The 22,297-nt window shown below is 50.0% G+C and overlaps 1 protein-coding gene across 7 annotated transcripts; it reads right to left on the bottom strand.

Annotated features, from left to right (window-relative positions):
- Positions 1-44: 44 nt before the first annotated feature.
- KHDRBS1 (KH RNA binding domain containing, signal transduction associated 1) lies at positions 45-21,350 on the bottom strand. Of its 7 annotated transcripts, none has more exons than XR_014879620.1 (11): positions 20,799-21,350; positions 14,986-15,113; positions 14,333-14,449; positions 13,155-13,301; positions 11,205-11,407; positions 10,169-10,388; positions 9,478-9,545; positions 9,128-9,186; positions 6,808-7,000; positions 4,167-4,226; positions 45-3,509 (listed from the first exon to the last, which is right to left on the bottom strand). XR_014879620.1 is itself a non-coding variant. In XM_085208760.1 (9 exons), the coding sequence occupies exons 1-9, from the start codon at positions 21,229-21,231 to the stop codon at positions 6,903-6,905; spliced, it is 1,473 nt and encodes a 490-aa protein (XP_085064886.1). In that variant the 5' UTR covers positions 21,232-21,350; the 3' UTR covers positions 5,704-6,902. The 7 variants fall into 7 exon arrangements, 2 of the variants coding, with proteins under 2 accessions (XP_085064886.1, XP_085064887.1); XR_014879621.1 differs by having other exon boundaries at positions 45-2,710; XR_014879622.1 differs by having other exon boundaries at positions 45-766.
- Between the last annotated feature and the right edge of the window lie 947 nt (positions 21,351-22,297).

The raw sequence follows: 22,297 nt of genomic DNA, 5'->3' as shown, positions 1-22,297 counted from the left end.
CGCCCTCCTTAATAACAAACCCCGACAGCTTGGAAGCCGAAAGATCCGTGTTCAATCTTTATTAGGAATGACAAATCATTTCCAACATCAGCTGAGCTCCAGCTGTGTCACATCGTGCCATTTCCTGTACAAGTCAGCTTAGTGCCACGATTCGCCTCGGCCAACGTTCGCCTCCATCAGCGGCCACTGCAGCGCTTTGCACTGAACCCCCCAACTCGGGGCCGTGGCTCAGATGGAGCAGTACACGACCCTCCTGCTACCCCTGCCCAGGCCGCAGGCAAAGCCACTTCTAAAATTAACGGCCTTTCACGGAGCAATCTTCTGTTCCTTATTGGTTTTGGAACCTGTGCAGCCACCGACGCTCAGCAGCATCCCGGCACCCGCAGCAGAACCACGTCCTCCAGCCCAGCAGCACCGGTGCTCTACAGGTCAGGGCGGAACGCTGCACGCCTTCGCTCGTGCTCGGTTCCAGAGCCAGCAGTCACAGCTCCAGGGGAAGGCTGTGCTTCGATGCTGCCTCTCTCCAGCTTTGGAGGCAGCTGAAGGAGCTCCGGCGTTCAGCAGAGCTGGCTGCTTCCACCTTGCAGTAAAGCAAAGGGCTCCTGGACTGCATTCCTTCGGCATCTGAAAGCAACGCATCCCATCTCCGTCCCGCGTCTCAAAAGGAGCAAAGTGAGCATGGAAACAAACATTTCTATTGGAACATATGGCTCAGCTGAGCAATGACAGCAAGGGTTCTGCTCTGTGCTCTCGGGATCTGAGCTTCCTGAGAAGAGGAATAATATCTGCGTTGGAGACGGCAGTTCCCCACAGGCCCTGACTGGCTGCAGAAATTCCTCCCCCTCAAAGCTCACCAACAGGGCTTGTGTCCAACATCTCACCCGAGATGCTGCAGGTTTCTCAGTTAAGGCAGGATTTCCCTAAGCTGTGCCACGCTCCCCAAAAGCACCATCTGCACTCACAGCCCTCACGGAAGGGCCGTGCTAACGGCACCTCCTGCTCTGCTCAGCTCCCAGCAGACAGGCACAGCTGCTGCCCTCCCCCTGGGGTCTGTGCCAGCTGCCCCCTGCCCACGTGGGCCCCTCAGGAGCAGCGGTGTGGGGCAGGAAGGAAGAGGTGCACATCTCAATTGCTTTTCTTGGCTCTGCCCATGACAGATGCTCTCATACAAATTTGAAAACTCCTTCTTTACAGGAAGAATCATCCGCTCTAAGAGCCAAGCAAGGAATGCAGCTGTGCTCCTAAACCTCAGCTGGACCCAACTTGCCAAAGATGGAGTTTTATAGAGGGCCATGCTAAGTAAAAATTACCAACAATAAATTATGAAATAAAGCTCGCAGTCATTTGCTTTATCTAATAATCTAAACAGCAACTTGAAACCAGGGGTAAGGAATACACACAGCACAACAGTCTCCTTCCAGGAAGAACTGCTCGGACATCTCTGCAATCCCAGCTGGAGCTCAGCTGCTGCTCGATGCTGGGAACCACTACATGTGGTGACATCACTGCACGTGGTGACATCACTACACGTGGTGACATCACTGCACGTGGTGACATCACTGCACGTGGTGACATCGCTACACGTGGTGACATCGCTGCACGTGGTGACATCACTACATGTGGTGACATCACTGCACGTGGTGACATCGCTGCACGAGGTGACATCACTGCACGTGGTGACATCACTGCACGAGGTGACATCGCTACACGTGGTGACATCACAGCACGTGGTGACATCACTACATGTGGTGACATCACTGCACGTGGTGACATCGCTGCACGTGGTGACATCACTACACGTGGTGACATCACTGCACGTGGTGACATCGCTGCACGTGGTGACATCCCACCGAAGGAGGACAGAGTCCAGCTGTGTACCGGCTCCAAGCAAGGCAGCCTGAGTGCTGGTACCCAATGCTGGACCAGAGGCTGAAGCAGCAGCAGCTGCCCCCCAGAGCAGGAGCCAGAGAAGATGGACTGCTGAGCAGGGAGGGCTCTGGAGCAGAGTGTTCCTAAAGCCAAGCCTGAGAACAGCGCTGCTGGAAACACTTCCACAGGGGAGATGTGACTGCTGCTGTATACCATGTTGTGCAGAGCCATGTAGGCGGGGGCTTTTATCTTGTGTATGGTCTTTACCACCATCCCACAAACAATGACATGTGGATTGGTTCTGTGGGCAAGTCCAGAGGTGAAATGCCACCTGCACTTGTTTGCTAACAGCCAGCAGAATAAGTGCCATCTCCAGTGGCTGCCAGCACAAAAGGGAAGGTTATTGGGTGACTCAGCCTTCAGCATTCCAAGGAATCTCCACCCTCACACATTTCTGTGAGCCCTGCATCACCCCGGAGCTTGGCTCATTACAGCATCTCAGAGACACATCCGACACTGATGGCTATTTTGGGATCTCCAATTAGCTTCTGCAGACTCAAGGCTACAATCTGCATGGAGTGATGCTTTGAGAGGGAGGAAGCTATCTGATGCAGAACGTGTTTTTGAAATATTTTTAGCATATGCAGTTATTTTCAATATATTACGATTTACATTCCCCCATAACATTCAACATTTTCACATAAACATGCAATAAATGTGATGCACAAGCAAGCTGTACAACTCCAAAGGCAGTGCCACAAGATCCACTCCTACTGGTAAAAAACTGCATCATAATAGATGATCTCTATCAAATCTTTTCCACTTGATATAAAAGTTGTGCCTATTAAGAAAGAAATGGCAAAGATTGGAACACCACCACATAAACTGATGTTTCAGTCACGTTGTAATGGAGATGCATTACACAAACAGCCCCCCGAATTCCAGATGCGATGCCTTTCCCTAACAGAATTACGGCTCCAATTTTCAAGTTAAAGGCAAAGAATTGAGGGTAATCTCATTCTGCTGCACCATTTCCACATATAACCATTTTCTTGTTCCTAATGCTCTTAAGAGAAGCTCGTTGGGTAGCTCTGCATTTCCATATAAAATAAGTCTTATGTCCTTCCACGTCCTGCTCCCCGGGCTTTGCACAGCAGTCTTTTGAAGCCGTTATACTCCTCCAGCAGCACAAAGGTTTATTTCTTTGTTCTCCGATTTCTGGAGCTCAGGCTTCCAGTGATCTCAAGATATGAGAGAAGCCAATTAGCTGCCCCCAGAGGACGCGCTCGGGGCTCTGCTTTGGGGCCGCAGGGGAGACGCGTCCTTGCTGCGCGCACAGGTCAGTGCCGCGTGATGCCGGAGCTCAGCATCCCCAGGCACAGCCCGGCAGCTCTGCAGGACGTGCTGCGTTTGGGAAGGCGTTTGCAGGACAAATGTTTCACTGCGGCCACGGCAGCCACCAGAGGGAGCCCCATCACCGCCGCTGCTGAGCAGCACCAGCACCCAAAGGTGACCCAGGGGTGCCTCGATCCCAGAGCTCCGAGCTGCGCTTGTCCCAACCCAGGGACGCCGCTGAGCAGAGTGACAGCGCACGGCACCCGGGGCAGCTTATAAACTGGGAGAGTGACTTGTTGTATGGTCTGACAATAGGACAAGAGGGAAAGGCTTTAAGGAGGGGTGAGATGTGAGGATGGAATTCTCTCCCCGGAGGGCAGTGAGACCCCAGTGGTGCTGCCCAGAGCCGTGGGAGCCCCATCCCTGGCGATGCTCGAGGCCATGGAGGGGCCCTGAGCAGCCTGAGCTGAGGGCAGCCAGTCCACAGCAGGGGTTGGACTGCGTGGGCTGTAAGGTCCCTTCCAACCCAACCATTCCATGATCCTGTGATACCACTGCATTTCTACAGATTCCTGCTTGGACTGCTCTGATCCCAGAGCACGGGGTCACAACAACTCCAGTGCTACCTTGCACCTGCGGGCGCTCACATGAAAGCCAGCATCTCAGCCAGGAACCCGCCCCAGGAAACAGATCTTATCCCGATCCCCTTTCCTCAAACCCACTAAGCCTCCTCCTCCACGGGATCCGGCTGGGAGAGCTGTTAGCATGCACCCAGCAAAGCCTCCTCCACACCACGACCTCTGCAGGAGCGGCGCTGGTGGAGCTGGCCTTCGGCACCCTGATTTATTTGTGGGTATGTAAAACGGCTCCAATTTAACAGCTCAGATGGTGCCACCCTCTCTGCCCACACAGAACGTGTTCACAGCTTGCCGTAAGTTGCAGAAATAAGCAGACAGACTCACCCACTGAGCGCTGCCCCTCCTCGCCTTCACCCCTCGTCCGCCGCGAGCCGCTCTGCGCTCCTGCAAATTGAAGGCACCCGTCAGTCTCCTCAACGTGAGCACAACCCAACAGAACAGAGTCCTGCATGCAATTACACAGGAAGGAAAACATGCAACTTAAGCTGAGCTTGGAACATTTCACAGCCGGTATCAATAGTGGGGTCTACAAAGGGCCATCACTTTACGTTTTGAAATCACTGAGCAGAATGTTTTGGCAGTAGCAGCACTATCTACATTCGTTGTCATTTTACATCTTTTGATGCTTAAGCTTGCCGATTCCTTTTTGCCCACATTCCATTACAGTGCATTTTCCAAGGGCACAGTATTAAAGTTATTGCTAATTATGCATTACCGTGTGGTTGGTCGGTTGTTGTTTTTTTTTAATGTTTATTTTAAACATTTTTTTTTTTTTGTGTGCAAATTTTTTACATTAAAATTAACACTTGAAGAATTGTCTCAATAAAGTTTATGCAAGTTGCCGTCACAGTTTATGTAAAAGAGAAATGTGCTATTAAAATCAGACATTTAGGTTACCTTTTGGGTTTTGCGATGCATGTTAGCTTTACACATCCTGATTCTCCTGCGATAATTTTCCTTTAAAAGGGGGGCATAGGGTGATCTTTTCATCAAGCAAGACATTATGCCCTGAAAGCTGACTCCAAACCATTGTTGAAAATTCAGTTATTTACACTTTAATAACAATCTACAAATACAACTGTTTGTTTTAAAGTACTCCCCTCAGTCATGCACTGCTACGAGCAGTTTGCTTCCTGATGCTCTATTTTTCACCCCCGAGCAGTTTTATTCTCTCCCCCTACGATGCCAGATCACTTTGCATTGGGAAACACAAACAGTTTGTCACGTCTCTCTGAGAAGGTTTAAATGTTTAAGGAATATACACAGAAATACACACAGACCGTTGGGATGGATACAAGGAGCAACTGCAGCACCCTTCTCAAACAGGGATATGTTTGAAAGTGGCTTTCCCAGTAAAGGCTGCCTTCGAGTAGGAAGGGCATCATCCCAGCCAAGTGGGTCAGGGGAGTTTACATGCACAGAAAGCAAGCTCCCTCCTCCTCGGATTTCTCAGCATTCGCTCTGTCACGTTACTTTTAAAGCAGCCATTTCAGACTCAGCCTGGAGTCTGCAGCCTGCCTCACTCTGAGGCCGCCTGCAATCTGAATCAGTAATTCAGCAGAGCACCATAACCACTTTTCAGCAGACAGAAGTCAGCTTGCTGCCACAGTCCAGGATCAAATGCTTTCAAAGAACTTCCAGGGGGTGAAAAACAAGATTTTCCCTTTTTTTTTTTTCCCCTTTAAATTAAGCTTGTTCAATGAACTTGATAAACTTTTGGTCAGAATTGCAAAAAAACCACCACTTTTAGAATGTCTCCATATTTTAAAAAGACAATTAGCTTTAGCATTAATTTAAAATTATTTGAAAAAAAAAAGAACAGCTATTTTACTGCTCAACAAAAAAATGACAATTCATCACATTTACTTTGATTAAAAAAGGACTAAACTTTATTGACAAACTGCGGCAGACATGTTGACAAGTTTTAGCTACCTATTTAGGCAGACTTACACATGTAGCATTTAATCTTCGAGAACAAAGTGGGAGGACCATGTACAAATCCCATTAGGACTTTAACCTATGTACAAAGTGAAAATTTTCCTCATTTTTTCAGCTGCAGCGTCCCTTTTTATGCAGAGCTAGTGTTGAGATGCACTTGAACAAGTCAGTGGGATTGCTAATACTGATCATTTTGTCAGTTTTAAGCTCGCACTGTATTTTATGCCACCAATGCTAGAAAAATGAGAAGACTGTAATTTTATAGAATTCAGACCTATTCACTTAATGCTCTGTTTTCTAATATCAAACACTGGGCAATTAGAGCCACGCTTTAATTTGCTTCCCTCTCGTAAGTTCTCCGTCCAGGACCGAACTACGAACCCCTCACAGTGGGACATCCACTTCCCAAGCATCTCTCAACACCGCATGTTTGGGGCTAGATTTCAAAACCCACATCGTGAAAGTCAATTTTACAAACCTAATTTTTTTTTTTTTTTAGATCAATTACCTTTTAAAAAAATGCTATTTAATTTGCTTGAGGATCCTTCATATTAAATTTTAAACTTACGATTCACCAGCAATCTGCTTTTAAGGAAAGTTTGACGTCTGAGGTTACTTCTAAACGGTGGCAACCACTACCGTTACATTATGATTTTAATTCTTAAAAACAGCCCTGAATTTTGAAATGTAGCCTACTTTGGGATTCTGCAACTACAACTTTTATGGGTTTCTTAAAACCGAACTTAAAGGTTAACAGAACCTTCGTTTCATATCTGCTAAGCAAGCATGTCACTTTTGAAACTAACATTTTAAACTTTTTTTTCTTTTATGAAAAAGGTACAGTTTTATTTATCTAAACAACAAAGAAAGAAAAGCAATCTACACACTCAAAAAAAAAAAAAAAAATTAAAATTGGTGCTCTACGTCTATTTAACTCATTTTAAAATACTACGTACAGAAGCCAGAATGCAGGGTGAGGATGGAGTGGGAGAGAAAGGGCCACGAAGAAAAACAGTTAGACAATTACTTGTCTGGTGTGGGCAAAGCAACAGGAATCCTGGGAGATACAAGAATCAGTAACAACTGTTTGCTCATAACTGCTATTTTTCCCTCATTTTGTTTTTAGTAACGTCCGTATGGGTGCTCTCTGTAGGCGCCCTTCACCGGCCGGGCTGGCGGGGCCTTCAGGGAGGGCCTGGTGCCGTTCCAGTCATCTTGGCCTGCGGAAAAGAGAGCGACAGATCAACGCTGGCAGCGAGCTCAGGGCCCAGCGTGGCCGATCCCCACAGGGACCTGCGTGGGGCTGGTGTGGCGTAGCCCTCGGCCCCAGTTCTACAAAATTCTCTCGCAGAACATCGCTTGGGAAAAGCTGCTGGGCCAGGATTCCCCACTCAGCCTAGGCTTGGGCAAATCCGGTGCCTTTTATGAGTAATTAATTTCAGCAGAGCTGCAGCCAGCTCTCAAGGCGGCCTTGGCAGCCAGCCCCACGCGGGCCCGGCAGTCGCATCCTCTCAGCCATCGGCACCGACCTCCGGGCCCGACGTGGCTGCAGGTCGCGCTCCTCCTCCTGGAGCACCGGGCCGGGCCGCTCCTGTGCCAAAACACATCCGCACCAGGGGCCATTTGCAGCCACGGGGAGTGCAGCATCTGCTTGGCTGCAGATCTGCATTCCCGTGCCAGCACTGCGCCAGCACTGCAGGGACAACGCACCGGGCAGGGCGGCCACCAACTCCTGCCATGCACAACTGCCACTGAAGCAGAGTTTGCACCCCACTGTTCTTGAGCTGCCTGAAGCCCCAAACAACGAAGCTCAGCTTTCAGTTCTGTGCCTGCAGTACCCGTACTGGTGTGCCTGCTGCTCTCTGCAGTCCCCACTTCACCAAAGCAACCTCCTGAACCCGAGGCCAGCCGGCCGCTATTCCTGCTGCCGTGGAACATGTTCGGATTTTCACAAGTCTCCAGCCTGGCTTGACAATTTATTCTTCTGATTTTGTTTTCATGAAAGCAGAGACCAAAGGAAATTACTGTGGATAAACAGATTAACTGTGGCAACTTCGTGCCAAGTGTACAACGAGCGTTTTGGCCTTCATACCCTAGACAACACCGCTCTCCTACCAAGCAGGAGGCACAAAAGCCTCTTTGTGCTGCATGACTGACACAGGCAGCAACCCAAGCCTTCCCAGAGCCATTCTGCACAGAGGCACGGAGATACCCAGCACTGCTGACAGCAGCTGTCTATTCACACCCACCTCAGACTGGAAAAGCAGCCCTGATAAGCACCTGAATTTGCCCTTCTCACAGCTCACGCCCAGGGCACACCCAGAGGCAGGTCTGGCTTTGCTCACAGCTCCCAGCAGCAGCAGGGCGGAGGGATTCCCTGTTTCTGAGAACACCAGCAGCCTCTCTGTGCTGGTCATTACCATCGCCAGCTCAGTTTGCTCACACCCTCAGGCGACCGATGGATGCTTTGCTGCAGGCACTGCCTTCAATCCAGCGTATTTCCACACCACTGAGCAGCTCACTGTGAGCCTTTTGCTGCTTATAGAGAAAGGAAAACGAGTCCTTCTTATTGCCATATGCAGATGCCACTCATAAGCTCAGATATCTGAACTAGCTTAAAAAACAACGCAGTCACCTAATGCTGTATTGCCAGCACCTCAGATAGAAGGCCTATGGCTTTCAACAGTCTGTGATTTACATAGCTGTGCTTAAATTGGCCTCCCACACTCCTCAGTTGATGGCCTCAGGTAATGCACATTAGCCAAACTTCATACACTACCTGCAAGTCATATCGAACAACATTTTTCCAGCTAGTCAAGGAACAGGCCTTAATATGACATTTAAAACCACTTTTAAAGCCAACGTGTCACTGCAGTCACTGTCAGCTGGAAGGGTTTGGAGGATAAGGAAGCAGATGGAGCCATGCATTCACGCAGCTCAACAAAATATAATTCATGAAACCAGACTGCAGCAAAAGTAGTGCTGTGGGTGGAAATCCATAGCTCTTAAAATACTCTAAAGCTACCAGGAAATGGAAAGATATTTCCACAGTTAAAAATGGAATTCTTCATCACCTCTGACACAACTGAACTACATAAGAATCTAAAAACCCACATAATGCCTTCAGTTGCTCTGATCTGGGTAATGTGTAGAGTAAAAAAGTTCCACCATGAAAACTATCTGAGGTCCTCTTCAGTGTCAGAAGTTTCTGCTCAGAGTGTGGAGCAGCACTGGAGAACAGCTGACCGACTACAAGCAATTCCCAACCACATACAGCTGCTATGTGCAGGCAACTCCCAGCTACGTGCAGCCCCTTCCCTACAAAAAAACAGGATTCCCAGACATACCATAAGCTTCATAGGTTTCCTGTGCCTCCCCGTGTCCATAATCATAGTATTCTGTGTCCCTGGAAGAGTAATTATGCTGGTTACACACAGTGCAGAAATGGTATTCCTGAACACCTGAGCAATATGGGGCATCTCTGCTCTTCGTGGCTGTGGTGGGCGTTCGTTGCTTCGATAGATCTGCCAACAACACTGGGACACTCCCAAAGGTTATTTCCCAGGACTCCAGGGTTATAGCAGAAGAGGGCACTTTCCCTACAGCTCACACGCAGAAATAAGTGTTTCTGTTCTCTTAAAAAAACAAAAAAAAAAAGATCATGCATAATTTTCCCAGTAACAGGTGGGAGACTTACCCTTGGCCCTGGCTGTAGTAGCCTTCATAGCCCTCATAGTTCTGGTCTGCATATGCATCATCATAACCCTGAAATGGACGACACAAACGGCATTAACGGAAAGATGGAAGGTTAATGACTGACCAAAGGTAGCAGCAGAAGTGAATTCAGGTTACAGGATTTTTTGGAGCAGCTCAAGAGTCCCCGCCCGCCACAGGGAACGGATTGAGCAGAAAACATGAGTGGGCAGCTAAAACCTGCTTGTGTGCAAGGAATGAACCACACTGATCTTTGCAATGAATGGATTAAGAAGTGACTTACACGTCCAAGGCTACAGCTTGTCTACAGAACAAATCCATGCATTGGGAAGTCTGTAACTGTGTTATCCAATACACAGATTTACAGATAGACCAAAAAACAGTGCTGGCATCAGAAGTTTTACTGGGATGAAGAGCAGGATTTGTAAAGCTGCCTTACTTGTGGTGGTTCCCCAAAATGCTGCTGGGCACACATTTCAGTTTTATGCTATTCATGGCACCAGCAGCTCCACTGGAAGCAGGCAGAGCAGGTCGCCCAGCACCGTACCAGTGTTTGCACTACTGCTCACTGCTTTGGGGCAGTACTCGTGGCTGTAGCCTTTATGCCCAGATGTCCAATAACTAACACGCGCCCAGCTAGGTGGAATGACACCCAATGGTAGACAGCTCCTTACGTATTCCTCGTAGGTTTCTGGCGCGGGAGGAGGAGGAAGCGGTATCCGCTGGATGCCGGCCGCACGAGCTCTGGGTGCAGGAGCACCCCGGACTGCCGGGGGGGGAGGCACTCCACGGGCTACAGCTGCTCCCCTGGCAATGGCACCCCGCACCGGGGCTCCTCGCACCAGGGCCCCCCGGGGAGGAGGCGGCGGAGGGGGAGGCCCAACACCGCGCCCCCTGCAAGGAGAGGAGAACGGCTGTGAGCTGCCGTTGCTGGACAGCTGCTTTCTGCAACCTTAAAACGCAATCGCTTGGCAAATAAATTCGGTTACCATTCGTTAAGCTATGGATTATTTGTCAAGAGTGAATTGTTAATATTGTATTGCATCGCTTAAAAAAAACAACTCTTCTGGGATGGGAACACTCGTGCATTACATGCTGTGCAGGAACAAATCCAGTACAGAACGTCAGCCGAGGCGTCTCTCAGAGCTCCTTCCCAGCTGCCCTCTGTCACTGACCAGCAATGACTGCCACTCCTCCAGCTGTGGAACCATGCTGAGGGGAGCGGGGACATTTCTGGGATGAACAGTCAGACAGAAGTAAAGACTGCCCTGTGAGATATGTACTGAAGCAACTACAGCAACAGTGTTACACCAATTTATCTCAACGCCTTGACAGCAGCGACAGAATAACACTGCCCTGTGACTTTCAAAGGAAGGTCAGTTTAAACTGAAAATATGTATTCTGCTGGAGGTTGTAGAAGCAAACACAAAACATCTGCGCATGATTTTGCAGGCTGATTTTCTTTTTAAAAAACAATTTTCTAGCTATTCTTTCAATTTTTTAATGGCTATTTTATGATGCTAATGATTTCAGACAGCAAAAATAATAAAGAAACCATCCATTGAGCTAGACCACAACTACTGTAACTCAAAACATACAGAATATTTGATGTCAGCTTGCTAAAGCAAGCCTGCAAAACAAGGCTAGAAAGCTTTGGCCAAAAGCCAAGGTCAAAGTCAACAGCTGATGTACAAGAATAAGCAGCTTAACCTGATCTCGCAGCACCACTCTGAGCAAGATGCAGCATTTCCAGGTCCATGCTTTTGGGAAAGGTACCTTGGAACAGGTGGAGGCGGTGGTGGAGCTGCTCCCCTTCCCCGCACAGGGCCTCCTCGGCCACGAGTTGGCTCTGGTACACCGTTCAGATAGGAGAGCTCCAAGAATTGCTCCTGACAGATATCATCCATCATATCCTAAAGAGGGGAGAGAGTCAGCTCCAAAGAGCAGCTAACTAGAGTCTCTGCTCCAGGGTACCATAAGCCACCGTGCTAGAATAAAAATGACCTAGCAGTCCTAAATGAAAGCCTGCTGGTTGGTTTTCCTGGGATCTTCTCAGCAGACAGCAGCACACAAATGCCAGCTTACTCCAAAGCAGCTGAGAAGAGCACAGTACTTTGTGTGTGTGCTGCAGATGGTCCCTGGGAAGAGGACCTGCTTGCGGGAGCTCTGGAGGCATCCGATACTCAGCACCCTAGGGACACTGGCAAGTTTTATTTGCAAATGTTGGAGAGTTCAGAGGTTAAGTCAGGTAAGATGTATCTCCCCTCAAGCACCTTACACCCCTATTTAAAGGCAGGCAGGTGGCAGTGAGCCCACATAATGCAACAGCATACTGCTGTGCTCCTGACACGCTGACAGCACAGGAGAGGATGCAGCCTGACGAAGAGTAAATAGCAATGTGCAAATGCAGGCTGTCTTCTCGCAGTCTCACAAACACAGTACGCTTCTGCTTTGTGCGTTTTTATCGCCCCAGGGGATCCAGCTTCAGGAATTAGCCGAGTCCCTGGTGAGCCATCAGAGGTCCTTGCAGCCCACCCCTCCCTGAGCACACAGAGGGGATCTTTATGCTGCCATGGCAACTCCACAAAGCAAGGAGTCTCCTACCAGCTGCGTCTTCACAGCACTGCTGGCTTCCATAGTGACTGCTCTGTCAGTTTTCACAAGTTTAACACATTGTTTGAAGGCACCGATAGATAAGACACTTTAAATAGCAAGGCTGCACGCTTGCCTTAGCGAGGCACAGTTCTGTACATCCAAGGGTCTCCTTGAAGATGACCTCTTTCCTTCAAAGGCTCTTCACACAGTCATCTCTCTGTGTCAGACTCACGGAAACCACCCAGCCACCGTAAGCTCTGCCACACTTCCCCACTACCTACAGCTCTTGGATTCCACCCGCCCTTTTTGTTTCAGACAGAACATCTGAGCTCTCCCATCTCAGCCGAGCTCAACGCAGCACGGTGCTGCACTCAGCTCTCTGCCTGCTAGGGCTCTGAATCACAGGCTGGGCTAGCCAGAAGCTGGGAGCACTGCGTGCTTCACCCCCATTTTGTTTTCTTCCCAATTTGGTGAGCAATACCTCAGTATTTCAATAATGCATGTGAGACTCCTCCAGGTTCTGCAATTCCTGGGGGCGATACTCTAGCTTGGTTACGCTACATAACGTAAGGCTAACATCAAGTTGAACATGAGGGTCTCAGAAACTTCACCACTAGAAGAAATCTCCAAAAGGACAAGAAATGTCAGTTATATAAATGCCCCAGCAGCAAAAACAGGTCCCTTCACACCTCACCAATTTAAAGTCACAGAAATATTGATGTAACAGCTGTGTCTCAAAAACTACCTACAACATTAGGTACACTGCTGCCAAGCTCCTGGGCAGCCACCCTCCTCACCCTCATGTCACAGCAAACACTTCTGTGCACAGAGCTTCTGACCTGACCAATGCTATGGAAATCTCTTCCGTGCCAGACAGACAATTATTCACCTGCTAACACTGACATATGGAGCTGGACAAGCTCTCCACCCCCTGTGTCCATCGCTAATACTGGAAAGAAATACCTATTCCAAGTTTGTTGTGCTACTGCCCTAGCAGTGTACCACTTTGAGATTAATACTGCACATCTATCTCCTTAAATAAGGAAAGAGCATCAGTATACATACTGGGACAAGGAACTTCTTGACCTCTTCCATGGCATGAGCCATCAGAGCATATGCTTCACAAGGGGGTCCAAACACTTCAATGAAGACGTGCAAATCCATATTTAGATGAGCATATTTAGGATCCCCCCCTTTACGCAGCTCTTCCTCCTGAAAAAAAGTGTATCAGAGAGTCCTAAAACTGAACAAAATGCAGCAAAACTGCTTTTCTTTTTCTATATCCTGAGCCTTAGTGGGCTTAAAAAGCATTTTAGCTGTGTCTGATTATATCGATCACGTTGACATCCTATGCACATGAGAATACAGTGTTACAAGAAGCCCCAAGCACAACCTGCAGCCTATACCCTCCAGCTTTTCACAGCCACCTTCCCAGCTGACTGTGGTATCAGTGTAAATGCAATGATGCCAGAAACTTTTTCCACTAAGCACACGGAAGCGATGTTCTCCTGTTCTACACCCCCTACTGCCTGAGGTGTTCTTCACAGTGGAAGTGAAGTCTAATATCTCAAACACTCATGCTCTAATTCTGCTCTTGGATACCTGCATTATTCAGCTGGCGTTAAGAAGCTATAAATAAACTGGAGTGTAAAAACTTCTCAGGCTGCTGAAGTAAAGGAGGAATGAAGTTACAGCCCCACTGATTGACTGTTAGCTCAATTTTAGGAGCAAGCAAATAAAAAAAAAAATCCATTTTTTTCTGCCCAGAAAGCCTTCTGGCTCTTTGTGATTCACTAAAGATCACCAGCAACACACTGCTCCAAAGTGTTCCGTAAACCATGAGAATTTACAGACCTCAGAGGGGACTGCTGGAAATGGGAAACGTTGGGGTTTTTCTGAAGGGGAAACGTATTACTTCAGCAAATGACTTCTCAACGAGTAGGTAGAATTGGTTCTTACTTTAAAGACCTTGTATATCACCTTCCATACAAGCTATCTGTACTCCTGAGGTACAGTACATCAAAAGATGACGGGTTTCTGCAAGTATACTTCTGGAGAAAACATCCATCACACTGCTCTCTCAATTGAGAATGCTCCCAGCAAGCACAGAACAATTTCAGAAAGGTGACTTCCTACTGCCTTCGCTTTTCAATTCTGATTTATAAAATGCTTTGGGAACATCTGCTTTTCACATCAGACTGAAAGGCGTTAACGTATGCATGGTTTCAAGGGGGGGACGTTACCTTTGCCTTATCTCGCATTGAACCCTTCCCAAGCACAGAGATCTTAGCACCAGTTTCTTCCTGAAGCCTCTTGATGGTGTTACCTTGAGGTCCCAAAATCTTTCCAACAAAGTTGAACTGAAAAAGAAAAGAAACATTTAGCCCCCAACTCAGTAACCTTAACGAAAGCTTCTCTTAATGTTAGCCTGGATTACAAATTTAGTCACACCAAAAGTAATTAGACCAAAGACACACAGGAAAAATTAAATTCCAAATTAAAATGCTCCACCAGAAAATCAAGCTAAATTAACTCACGGAAAACGAGCTGAATTCTAACTACTACTCTGTAGCAGATTTACAGGCAGTCTTAAGAGTTAAATGTGGTCTTAACTGTAAAACACAGAGCTCAGCATATGAGTCTATTCTTGTAAAGAAACATCACAGCTACGCATCACCATTTAGCTTTATCCCTAGACATTCTAGAAATGTAATACATGTAATATATTAGAAATAAGATCCTGCAAGCTTGCACAGGAAGAATTCCACAGCGATAGCGGCACACTGGCATAACTCCTGCTGACACACTGACAGCCACTATCTCTAACATTCAGCCATAAAATCCATAGAAAACAAGCAAATCACAGAGATTCAGTAAGCTATTTTCTGGCCCTCACCTTGGGGTACTGTTTGACAGGTATCAGAACTCGTTCTTTCAGTTTCATATTCTTGTGAGAAAATAAATCCAGGTAGTTCTCTTCCTCATCCTTCTTTGTTGTTTCACCCTTCTGAATTTTTTCAATTTCTAAACAAGATAAAAATAGGGCTGCTTATATTCCTCAAACAAGCATCATTTTAGCGTTGGAATCGTACCAGGACGTACCACCCTCATTTCTGTCAGCACATGAACATCGATCAGATGAATTTGTACAAATGGGGTCTGGATAGACAGGACAGCCTCGATGCCAGCCCAGCTCCTCTCCTTCCCTTCACACCTAAGGATTCCAGAAGGCCAAATCCAGGACAATGAAGGGGACACGAGAGCAGCAGGGAACGCCCTACAATAACCTCATCACTCAGGGGAGGAAACTGAAGCAGCTCTGTGCATCACTTGTGCTGTGCCTCCTGCTGCCCGTCCCCAGGCTCGTGCCTCCATGTGAGCGCGGTTCCCACGGCAGAGCCCTGACCCGCAGCACCCAGCCCAGCCACACGGACTGCATCCCTCCACTTCAGAGCACAGAGACCAGCAAAGCAGGCAAATCTTTGCCAGATTTTTAAAGCTGATGCGCTATTCTGAGTCTGTCACTTACGTAGTGGCATCAGCACGTACCCGCACTGTGAATCCCAGTTATGCTGACAACATTCTTAATAACCAGAAGTCTCAGTCAGAAACAGCCCGGAGTCGGACTGGTTTCTGGATCTGACAGTTCTCCTTCCAGGAACGCACCTTTATCACCGACAGTTCAGGGCTTCAAGCTGTGAGCCCCAGGCACACGAGCCCTAGAGATGCCCCAACCTGACTCAGCCGACGTAACCACAAATGCTGACTGCCAAAGCAAGATTCTGAGTTTTAATTGAATGCTAGGAGTTGTGGGGGCCTGGAAAAAGAAAAGCTGGGGCTGGGCTGAGTGATGTGGAGGCACAGTGCAGCCTGGGGGGTCCGAGGAAAGGCCTCATCACCTCCTGGAAGCAGGTCATTAAGGGAGATCAATTAGGAGGCAGCAACACCTCCTCTGACCTGCTGGAAAATAAACTCGCAACGAGACAGCAGGAGGGGAGACCACAGGAGACCAAGAGCCACCCTCAGCGCTCGCACAGCCATCCCTGCTGCAACACACCTGGCCTCGGGGGAGGCAAACCCTCAGTGCTCTGCCAAGGCTACAGCGGAGCTTTTTCTCCTCCGAGCTCTCTGGTCACGCCCGAGTTTTATTTAATGGCCAACAAGAAGACCTCAAGTGCCCCAGATCTACAGTCGGTGCATCAATATTAACCCCAAGACTGACGGACCGCGGCACCCCTTGGTGCAGCCCTGCCCCCCTTATTACTTGTGGGTGCCGAGCGAGGACCCTTCCTTAGGGCTGAAGCACGCCATTTCACCAGCAAACCCAGGAGCTATAAATATCTCTTCTGAGTGCAAAGCGCTGCAGATACAACTTCTCACATCTCAGGGGGGCAGAGAGACGTTTCACAAGATCACACATAACTGGATTAGAGCTGCAGGACAGCCTGCTCAGCTCCCGGGCTTTGCAGAGGCAGCCGCGCTGTCTCACGTTTCCTGCAGTTTCTGTCCCTGCCATCATCTCTATGCCTTGCATTAAATGCTCATGTTTACGAAGACTGGCTTCCATCAGATGCTTGGCACGCTGTCCACCCAGTAACACGTCAGACTCCAAAGCCATGCAGCCTGCATGGAGGCACCTGGCACCTTCCAGCAGCCCCAAGGATGGGGGCTATACATACACATATATATATGTTTAGTTCAGAGATCTAACCATATAACTTGGCTATTACATTGCATAATTATGAAAAAAGCCCAATTTTTCAAATTTTCACTTGGAACAGCTCTTTGGATCGCTTACAAGAGTGTTACCATGACTCCTCAGTTAAAAAAAACAAAGATGGGATACAATTGGCTTTGAGGAAGATGAGCCGATTTTCGCTTTGCAAAGAACTGATCTCCTGAGGACAGTATGCAAATGCAGTTGGAGCTCTGTCAAATCTATAAAACAGACCAAGGAGACGCCTGGGTCAGCTTTACGCACAGCCTTTTAATTTTAGCTATAAGAACACATCAGAGAATCGGGAGGTGGAACGCAAGGAGCTGCTGGCGGGCTCAGTGTTGGTCAAGCACAGCTTTAAATCCTACAGTACAGTTGGATTCTCTCTCCAACACTTCGGTTCTCCAAAACCAGTAAGAATATTTGTAAGAGTATTCTGCATATTAACAGAAAGGACTTTAACACACACAGGAATAAAAGCACCCCTAGGCTGTCTTGCCAGAGCAACGTGATCAGACATAAGCCTCTGAAAAGCAGAGAGCGGCGCTCCTGAACAGACAGCAAAACCTCCTCTGCCTGATGCAACAGCAGCAACGCCTGGGAATGAGGCTGGGGGAGCAACAAACGGTTAAAGCTTTGCTGAGGCTTTTCTCAGCATCACTAATTCTGCAAATGAAACCCAAAACCAGAGAGAAGAAAAAGCCCTGACCCAAAAAGCAACCCGCAAAGCTCTTTCGGGTCAGTGCAGGTGGCCTCAGTCTCCTGCACAGCACAGAAGGAACCCAAGCCTCACACAGGCGCGAGGAAGGAGCAGCCCCGCATTACCTGAGATGTGTCCCACTGCCCCTCCTGCCCCACGAGCTACGAACTGAACGCAGCACCGACCGAGCCGACGAGCGGCAGCAGTTTGTTGGACCACTTGCTGACATGCAGGAGAAGCGTACGCACGCCCCGAGGGATTAAGCACACCTCATTTCTTAAGGCCGTGTCAGAGGTGCAGCAGAAGGTAACCTTCTTGCCGTGAGGAATGTCAGCAGGCTGGTGGCATGCATGGCAGTGGCTTCCCGGACTTCACGTGGGGCAGAAGAAATCCGACAGGGCAGGTAAAGGGGGGTTGGCGATGCTGCTGCGTTGCACGAAGGAGGCTCAGCAGCCACAGTGCCGCTCCTGATCTCAGCCCAAGCTCTCCCTGGCAAAACCACGCTGAACATCTGTGCTCTGCCCTCCTCACCATCCCACACTTCTGGGAAGATGAAGCACCTTCGAGATGCTACAGGTTAAGGTGCAAACGGAGCGGAGAGGCGGCTCGCTTGTGTAGCACAGGAAGCTCAGAGATTAAAGGCCAGCTCTGCCCGAGGAGAGGTTCTCCATGAAATGAAAGTAGCTCAGGTTAATGCAAGAACTTGGAAAACACCTCCACCCCACTGACACGGCACGGCATGCCTCCTAACTTCCCAGTGCATGGAAGCAGGACTGCGCCTCACAGAACGGCAGCACTCCAGCCCTGCACCTACAGCAGGCAGAGCATAAACTGAAGCAAGAAAAGGGGTTTCCTTCTTCCTATGGAAAAGGAAGCTCATGCAGACCCTGAGTCATGGGAGTGAGGAACCTCATATTCCAAGGTGCAAAAATTCCAGTTTGCAAGGTCTGTTCAGGGTGCTGTGTCACAGAATCCCACAGTCTACCCACTTCAGTGCTTTTTTATCACACAGTACATTGTTTCAGAATCAGCGTTACGTCACTGCGCGGCCTTTCATCTCAATCCCAAACAATGCTTAGTTCTTCAGAAACACTAAACAGCTCCAGAATTACAAAGGTACTTTAAGGCTACTTTTAGACACTATTTTAAACAAGAAGTCTCAGCTACAATGCAAAAAACCTCCCTGTGGTTTCCTCCAGAAAGAGGCAGGACAAGCAACTTGCACTCCTGAAAAAAGGAAGAGGAGTAGGGCTGACATTCAATAATCACTCTTTTTTTAAATCTGAAAATCACTGTGCTTCAGGTGTGCTGCATGGAGGCACTACTCCTTGGCCCAGACCCAAGTTCCCAAGCAAGCTCTACAGCAACGTGACATCCCCAGGGGCTGCTATGGCAATGGAGACATTCGGAGCACTCCAGATGAGTTGGGGAGCAGTCAGCCATCTGTGCAAAGCTGTGCTTTGAGGCCCTTTATTTCAGGTACTCTTTCATCAGCTTCTTGCTCTGCTTGAATTTGGTCTGCTGGTGAATACTCTCCCCCAGAACCCCAATTTTCAAAATACCCAAAGCAAGCAGGAAGCAGCTGGCATTCTTCCAATCTGACATCTCACAAAGCTGCAGTTTACCAACAGCAAATTTTAAATTAGTAGAAAAACTCATAAATCCTTGTTGTGCTGCTCTGCAAAGCTGTGCGAAGTGGGCTGAGAATGCTGCTCTTTCTTTGGGAATTAGCACGCTCCTCAATCCTTGGGTTTCGTGGAGCTGGAAAGCATTACCACAGAGCTGTGAGCATCAGCTGGCTAAATGCTTTTATTAATGAAAAACATTAAATTGATGGCAAATCGGATTATAAAACTGATTTATTTAGATCGAGATGTCCACAAGTGATGCCAAGTTACCCATGACGATGTACCTCAGCTATCTGCATAACAGGAGACAGCAATTCTTAAGAATTATTTCCCACATTAAAGGAGGAATGAAAAAAGCCCCGAGTGCTGCGACAACTACAGCAATATTCAGCAGTATAAAGACCTTAAACAATCATTTCTAAGCAGAATGACAAACGGCAGAGCATGGAGCACTGTGCTGGTTCAGTCTGCCGTATCCCTGTGCTGGCACCACCTGCTCAGCACTGCACGCGTACTAAGCTCAAAGTGGCAGCCAATATTTTAAGCTGTTCCCTCTTTAAGCTGACTCTGGGGTCTGCAGGTGTCACTGAAATCCAGGAATGAAAGTTGCCAACCCCACGGCAGGTCAGCAAGCCGACATCGCTGTACTGCAGCGCTGGGTGCAGGGAGGATGGCACCTCTGGGCATGCACATCCAGCAGCTAAAGCACACAGATCTCACATATTTTAGGCATGTAAAGATTGATACATAACCACAACATGACCACCACTCCTAGAATTAACCTAACGTTAAGCATGTGCTGTGTTAATGTGGCATTCTTGAAAAGGGGTCTGTGGGGGCTGTGGGCTTCTACTGGCAGATGCCATCCAGGCAAGAGGTTGGGTGCGACAAAGGCCAGGTCCCATATTCTGTTAAGACATTTTTTATTTTCTTATTTTTTATTTTTATTTTTTTTACAAAAAACATGGCTGTTGACTACATTCCCAATTAGTACTTCAACCTGTCATGGTGCCCGTACTCTCCACCCCAGCAGGGTACCTCCCCACAGCTCGTGGAATGTTGGGACTCTGCTTTTAGGCTCCAGCTGTCCCGCTTATCTGGGAAAAACAACCTTCCCGAGACAGAAGGTCAGGTTGCTGAAGAATCTGAATTAAATGCTGAAGGCTCTGATTTTATTGCCAGGTATCGGAGGCAGCTGAGCCCACCCTGCACGGCACGGAGCAGCAGCTGCACGGGGAGATGGGGAGAAATGAGAGGCGGCAGGCGATTGGACAGCGGCGATGGGGAAGGAGAAGGCTGCTCCGGGCACAGAACAAAGACTGCCATTTCCATTCCCTATTGATGTTCAGCAACAGCACCAAACGAGCTCTCTACGGATTACCCGAGTGGAAAATCAGAGCTCGCAGTCCCGACGCACGCACCTCGAGCGGCCGCTGACGGAAATCTCAGCTCGGACCGCCCCCCCTGCGGACCCCCGCATCCCCGGGGCTGACAGCGGCCAAGCTCACCACGTCCCGCTTTAAAACGAACCCTCGGCTCCGGGCTTCGCCCGCCCCATGCCTCACATCGAGCAGGAGCCCACCGCTCGACAAACTGCCACCCCCAGCCCTCGGCACCCCGCAACGGGGCCGGGCCGCCCCGCCCCGCCGAGCCCCGCGCGGTACCTGCGCTGAGGAGCTGCATGGCGTGCGTGAAGGACGGGTCCAGGCTGTCCTTCTCGGCCATCAGCTCGGGCAGGTATTTGTTCTCGGGCTCCATCTTGCCGGCACCCCCGGGCAGCAGCGGGGCGGGTGAGGCGGCGGCGGGGCCCTGCGCGCCCGAGGAGCCGGCGGCCGCTCCGCCGGTCAGCAGGGGCTGCGGCTGCTGGGCCCCGGCCCCACGGCCCCCCCCGCCTCGGGGCGACCGCCGCTGATTGGGACCCCCTTGGCGGGCGCCTCCGGGGCCCCCCGGCCCCCGGCCCATGCGGGCGGAGGGGTCGTCGCGGCGCTGCATGCGGGCGGAGGGGCGGGCGCGGTGCGGAACGGGCCCGAACGGCGCTGCCACACCGATCGCCGCAGCGCTAGGGCCGGAAGTGAGGGGCCGGAAGTACCGCCCCATCCCTCACAGCGCCCCCCCCCAGCGGTTCCCGCGCGACCACCCCACGCGCTTTTGCGCCTGCGCCGGCACACCGCCTCACTCCTGGCGGCACGCCGCCCCGCCGCCGCGCGGTACGCATGCGCGAAGAGCCGCGGGCGGGCTGAGACAGAAACGTTCTGCTCGAGCGTATGCGCAGTGCTGGGCGTGTGATAGGGAGACAAGCACGTGCGTGGGAGGGGCTTATCGCCCCCTTCGCCGTGAGTGCGCTCGCGCAGCGCCGTGGCGCCAGACTCGAGAGGTTGTGCGCATGCGCTCAGAGCAGCTCTGGTGGGGAGGTGCGAAGGGCCGCCGCGGTCCGACGGGATGAGATGCGGTGCCGTGCAGTGCCTGGTCTGGGGCTGTGCCAGGCCCTGGTCCTCGTCCTGATGTCTTCGTGCTGTGGGCTTTGCTCGGAGCGATCGGTGGCTGCGCGGTGTGGGCTGGCTGCTGCCCGCTGCTGGAGCACGAGGAAAGAGGCAGGTGGGCCGGGCTGGGCTGTGTGGGGACTGCTGGGTTTGATACCCAGCAATAAAATCAGTGCTTTAGCAATTAATTCAGACTTTTCAGCAAACTGACCTTCTGTCTAGGGCAAGTCGTTTTCTCCTGGCTGAGCAGGGCGGCCGGAGCCCATCAGCTGAGGCTCAGCACCCCTCGGGCTGTGAGGAGGTGTGCTGTGCCCTGCTGAGGTGTCTGATCTGCTCGGGGTGCCGAGGAGCTGAGATGTTTCTTTGTTACAACCTTGTGGAACCCACAACACAACGCAGTGCGGCCCTGGGCTTGGCCAGAGCCTCCAGATGCCACTGAATCTGTTCCCATTGTTAAAATGGACGCGGTGCCCTTCCAGACAGCGCTGTCTGGCAGGCAGAGGAGCAATGGGCTTTTCTCTGGCTGAAGATAGGAGCTGGATTGCTTTGGGGCTGGGTGTGTTGCCATCCCTCTTCCAGCGTTTGCTCCTCTGCCAGGAGCAGCGTGTATCTGGTGTGGATGTGATCACCGCCCCTCTTGCTCCCTGCTACTGAGATAACGGGGTGTTAATCAGTGAGCTCTC

This window comes from Meleagris gallopavo, chromosome 25, assembly GCF_905368555.1.
Source record: "Meleagris gallopavo chromosome 25, MGAL_WU_HG_1.1, whole genome shotgun sequence".
NCBI classification, from domain to species: Eukaryota; Metazoa; Chordata; class Aves; order Galliformes; family Phasianidae; genus Meleagris; species Meleagris gallopavo.
Note: the sequence above shows the minus strand (reverse complement) of the source record. Positions and strands in the feature narration are given on the sequence as shown.

Excerpts from the sequence above, each read along its gene's own strand:
- KHDRBS1 (XM_085208760.1), bottom strand. The coding sequence starts at position 21,231 with ATGGGGCGGTACTTCCGGCCCCTCACTTCCGGCCCTAGCGCTGCGGCG. Across the intron at positions 15,114-20,798 it reads CATGCAGCTCCTCAGCGCAG|AAATTGAAAAAATTCAGAAG; the intron begins GTACCGCGCGGG and ends TATCTTGTTTAG. Across the intron at positions 14,450-14,985 it reads CTGTCAAACAGTACCCCAAG|TTCAACTTTGTTGGAAAGAT; the intron begins GTGAGGGCCAGA and ends TTTCTTTTTCAG.